Genomic DNA, 5,898 nt, shown 5'->3' on the forward strand with positions numbered 1-5,898 from the left:
ATTTTTCCCTAAAAAAATTTGGTGTCATCTAATACATGGAGTCGTCTTATAGTCCAGAAAATACGGTAATTGAGTTTCTTACTGAAATAGTTATTCCCTAGACATCATAATGAGAGACATCTATAGTGAAAGTCAGTTGTTTGTAGTGGAGAGAGAGAAAGTCTTGGTTATTTAGTTCATAAGTGATAATTGCCTTCCTATCATTTGAGTTTTTCATAATGGAGCACAGGAGAACTTATATTTTGAGACAGATTATTCATTATGGTTGAGGAAACAAGGAAGGAGTGGATGGATAATAGCAAAAATCAAACTTAGTGTCCTTGAAAATAATTGGAACAGAATACATTAGTTATCAAATTAAAAAAGATGAACAGTGATTCTCTCTCTCTCTCTCTCTCTCTCTCTCTCTCTCTCTCTCTCTCTCTCTCTCTCTCTCTCTCTCTCTCTCTCTCTCTCTCTCTCTCTCTCTCTCTCGATCTCTCTCTCTCTCTCTCTCTCTCTCTCTCTCTCTCTCTCTCTCTCTCTCTCTCGATAACGACTCCTGGTTAACATTGGCACAGCATTAACGATATTCTTGAGACAGTAGTAGGAAGACAGTGTATGTTGATTAGTAAGTCACTCCCTATGAGGTCAGCATTCCCAACATGAGCACCAGACTAATCCTTTCCAGTCTCTAGTGATTTATCTTGCACTTAACATTGGTCAGTGCCTGGCGTGTGTGTGTGTGCGTGCGCGCATGCCTGTCTGTCTAGCAACTCCGTCCACACTGTGTATGCGTGTTCGTGCATGTCTCCACCTGTCAGCCTCAAGCCACCAACTCTGCTTCATGTTTGTTCACTGTTTGCTTTAGTATTAATGAAGCCACCATTATTATTTATTTTTTTAAGCTTTTGTTATGCTATTGCTTGTACATTCATGGATCATATTGATTCCTGGAGTAAATATAAGTTGTTTTGAATGAATTTCAGCGAATCCTTCTTGGAATCCTGTTATATATTCATCATCATTTTAGTTATTATATGCTAATATATAAAGTTTAGTAGTACTGTAGGCTCTCAGCTTAGCACTGAATATCTTAATGAATGACAAAGTGGTTACATTGTGTGTGTGCACTCTCCAAGTAACTTTGTTACCTGTATCAGGGTATGTGCTTGTAGCAGAAATACTCCAGCCACTGTCATCTGTCATGGCATTGTGTGTGGTAAAAAATACATTGAAAGCATGTGAGGAATTGTGAGTGTCATGTTGCAGCAGTAATAAGTGCTGGTCCAGGATTGCTTCATATCCATGTCATCTTGCTGATGATGAAAGTGCATTTCTATATGTTTATTTTTTTTAGTAAAGAATGTGAAGGACAAGGCAGATGGTTCCTGTGATTACTGAATATGTAAATTATATTTATTCTGTTCTTTGGTGTGTCTGGTATATTCTACTGTAGGATTTGAATGAAAGATTGCTTTTCAAAACCTGATCCCTATAATAATGAAAGTAAAAAGAATGCTCAAGTCATTAATAGTATAGGTAAAGGCTCAAACAAATGAGACTATTTTTGTGTGAAGTTACACACTGATAATTTTTTTATCATAATGCACATGCTGCTAGCAACAATCTGTAGATTGATGAGCAAAACTAGAAGGAAATTGTTTAGAGAATGAGAATGTCACTTGTTTGTAATGGAAAATCATTACAATCATTGTGTCTCAGTTCTGTCATAGTTGTTGTTCATGTGTAGTCAGTGTGGTAACTTGTGATACTTAGATTGTGTATTAATCCATCATTGTTTTTTGTGTATATTTTTTTATAGATGTATTTTCATGGATATATATATATATATATATATATATATATATATATATATATATATATATATATATATATATATATATATATATATATATATATATATATATATATATATATATATATATACACACACACACACACACACACACACACACACACACAGTATTATAAAGTCTGTGTACAGAAGTCCTGTGTCCTCAAGTACACATAGCAGTCAATCTGTATTACTAATTTTTTTTATTCTAAACTTTGTGGTGTAACAGTTAAAGAGACTAATTTATTGTTGGAATATATGTATTACTGAGCAGAGTAATGGCAAACTTCTTATACACTGATAGATATACAAAGAAAACTACATGAATAAATAATTGTTATATGTTTATCATCGCTTTTTTATTACTTGTGGAAGTGTGTTGAATAATTTAATCATAGGTTCCTATAAGTGTAAACATTAGGCACAGTAGCCGATTGAAAGCATCTTAAAGATCAGCTTACAAATTTGCTAAAACTTGTATTGTTGTGTTCATGAAATACCAATGGAGAAGGAGCATGATGATTGGTAAGATCACAGTTTTTGTGTATTCTCTTAGTTTAAGAAATTTATTATTATTTAGTTGTTTCTTACTCTTATTCCTTCCAGTCCTCTACTCAGCAAATCAATACAAAGCTTGCACAAAGCTCATGTTCATGAGGTGGAGCTGTGCATGAGTAAAACTCATGAAGATTGTATTAATGTAGCTTTAGATGCACAGAGTGTGTGTGTGTGTGTGTTAAAGGTTTTGAGTTGAGTGGTGTGTACTCAAAAGCAATATTTTTCACAGACCCATCTGTAACCTGCCTTGGCCTCCTTGGAGCAGAGATACATGACAGCCCAGTGCTGCCCCTGCCTCAGCCAGGACCACCAACTGGGCCATCAAGAGGGATGACATTCTTTTGATTGCTGCTGAAATGCCTCATACAAACCCTCTCAAGGGAAAACTTTCTGCATTCCATGTTGTATCAGCTCCAGTGACAGCACATCTACGTATGTTCTATTTTCATACCATTGACTTGCTATAGAAGTGAAAGAAAGACCCTTGTTGATAACCCAGACTGAAATTTATTACTGAGCTTGCAAATTTCATAATTTAAAAAAAAAATTTCAATGATGAAATACAACCAAAGATAAAATAAAGATATATAGGAAATAGGAAATCCTCAAACCATTGAAAAAGTAGTGAAATGCTTGCATTTTTTTGTGTTTGTATGTGTGAATGAGTGAGTGTTAGTAAAACTATCTCTGACCATTTTGACCTCCATTATGAAAATGTTTCTCCAGTGAGATATTGTTAGTGAGATAAGTCATTTGTCTGTGTTGGAACGGAAAAGCTCTCATGTTGAGAACTTTTTCCAGAAAATTATACTTTATTAAGTTTAATATTTAGTGTGTCATCTAATTTATTATCTTAGTGAGTACTGATTGTTGTTGATTTTTGTTTCACAATATATTTCCTTTTCCTTGGCAGAGTATACTATAAAGCTGTTTTGGTATTTTTTATTAAAATTCAAAAGCTGTTCTTTGCTAACGTTTTGACATAAACTTACGTTTCTCAATTTTACGTTTGTTTAAAGTTTATTTTGTCCTATGATATTATGTGCATAGTAAAGCAAGTTAAAAAAAAAAAGCAAGGAACAAACTTGAACTATTGATCTCCATAAATGTTTAAATTTTCACCTTCCCACAAATGCATCTCACAGATTTGTTGTTAACTGTAACTGATCCGCAAATATTTTCAATATTTTATATGCTGTTGAATATTATTTTGATCTTTTGTCTCAGCTACTGGAATGAAAGGAGTTTACTTACTTACTGATATGTGGTGTAACCATTCCATCTGTCCCATTCTCTCTTGAAATGAAATGGGACACATTTTCTTCTCTTTCCATGCCTAAACTTTTTGTAAACAACATCCCTTGTAACCCTCAGACCATATTACTTTTATATTCTTATGTGTCATCCCAGTTCAGTGATAGTGTTGACTTTGTATCCACTAAGGATTCATGTATCAGGTATCTTTATGTATCATTATTCATGTAGAAAAGAAAAAAATGATTCATGGTAATAATATTCAGCTGTGTTTTTTAAGAAGTTATGTGAAATATGTAGATATATCCTGACAGACTGACTATTCAGGCTGTCAGAGTGTACACAAATCCCATCCTTGCTTGATGGATTGGCTGGCACAGTTTAACTTGCTTAATTAAAGTAAAATGGATCTATTTTATTTTTTTTCCAAATTTTTATCCACATTTTCTAAGAATGTGCAGTTTTTTGCCATAATTGGAAGGAGGACCTACATAGATTAGATTTAGATTACATTGATTAAAATAATCTATTGCAAAATTATATAATGTGGATTAAAATATCTTGTATCTATTTACTTGATACAAATTAATTTGGTGCATATCAGTTACACTTACTCTTACTAGGATGAACAGGATGCAGCTCAGGTTATGTCTCATGCAGTGATCATTGTAGTGTATCTTGGTATTCATTTTATGCTCAACTTTTCTCTTCCCATTGGATAAGAAACAGATGGTGAACACTTAATTTAGAAGAAGTGTGTGATAAGTTAGATGCTTAGAATTAAAGATATCTAAGTGAGAGGTAGAGTTGATGCAATAGCAACACATATGGCCCTCCTCAAACCTTGTGCCTTCTTCTTTTGAATCATAGTATTTGTTTCAATATAATCTCACAGCTCCTAATATACACTTAGAAAAATCTTTTAGCCATTTTGTTGTGTGCTCTGTAATTCTTGTAGGATTTAAAGACTGAGCTACCTTGGGTCATAATAAAATATAAGACAAATATAGTGTCAGACATGTATAATTATAGATTAGTTCAGTGCTCTTATTGTGAACTATTTCCAAGCTGTGTCAGTGTGTCTGAGAGATATGTGTAAATAGAAAGATGTGTGCTAAGGCATAATTGTATATATGTATTATTTTAAATTTGTTTATTTGTTTGTGATTACATATTAAGATCATGTGCTGTTACATAATTGTTACATTTTTTTAAGTAGTAATATCATGTACTGTTAAATTATTGTGTTATTGTGTTTTCATGACAAATACTCATATCATAGTGACCATAGTTCAGTTGTGTACCGTTTTCAGCCAGTGACACTTGTAATATAGATACATTGATTCACCAGGCCTATACATTGCATTTTGATTTCGGTATTTGATTACAAGTAGCATGATAACTGAGATGGTACTTCAGAAATTCATCAATGTGATGAAGAAGTGATACAAAATGTAATACACAACAGTACATGTTTCATATTTTCAGCCACTGGGCTTCCAGAAGCTTTCAAATAAAACTGCTAGTTTTTTTTTTTTTTTTTTTTAGGGAATGTAAATTACATTGTATCAAACAACACATTATTCAATGTGATGAACATTTTCAGGAATTTTTGTACTCATTCACAAAACTGACCGCACTTCTGATGAAATTTGTCAGAAGTGAGGAATGTTTATATGATTGATTACTTTGCCATGTATATTGGATATTCATTTATTATAAACAATTTGGATAATCAAAATTATGTTAGTGCTGCAGAATATATTTATACTGTTAATATAAAAAATGAGCTGACCATGGTAAAGATAAATAAATGCAAATACAGCATATAAGCTGTGGAACATCAGTACTTCAGTCATCCTTTGAGTAATATTTTCACCTCACTAGCCAAAACACAGAGTTGATGCACACCAGAAGTTGAAGCTTACTTTATAATGTAGAAGGCAATGATCCATAAGGTACATCATATATAGTATATACACTTTAATCTCATGTTTTTAATGCACTTTTGAACTTTCCATATGCATAGATGTTGCCAAAGTATTTTTGCAAAATACAGTATGTTGTACTCACATATCTTCCATTCAATGATGCTTGCATTCAAATTTTTAGATTAATCTGAAGGAGTACTGTGTTAATAGCGATTAGAACAAGAATATTGCCAAGACTGAACACTGCCATCAATTGCCTGTAGGTTGGACTTAGCAGAAACATGCATATCAGCATGATAAAAACCACATTTTTCATTA

General features: G+C 32.8%; 1 protein-coding gene across 15 annotated transcripts in view; it reads left to right on the top strand.

Moving 5' to 3' along the window:
• The window catches only part of LOC123508368 (phosphatidylinositol 4-phosphate 5-kinase type-1 alpha-like), a 138,263-nt gene extending 132,773 nt beyond the window's left edge, over nt 1-5,490 (top strand). For all 15 annotated transcript variants that reach the window (XM_045262022.1, XM_045262023.1, XM_045262032.1 and 12 more), the window contains one exon: nt 2,625-5,490. Coding sequence is in view for 3 of the 15 variants with exons in the window: in XM_045262026.1 (XP_045117961.1) it covers nt 2,625-2,636 (12 nt within the window). In the remaining 12 variants the exon portion in view is untranslated. The remainder of the gene's footprint in view (nt 1-2,624) is intronic.
• The last annotated feature ends 408 nt before the right edge of the window (nt 5,491-5,898 follow it).

Source organism: Portunus trituberculatus, chromosome 24 (genome assembly GCF_017591435.1).
Source record: "Portunus trituberculatus isolate SZX2019 chromosome 24, ASM1759143v1, whole genome shotgun sequence".
NCBI lineage: Eukaryota > Metazoa > Arthropoda > Malacostraca > Decapoda > Portunidae > Portunus > Portunus trituberculatus.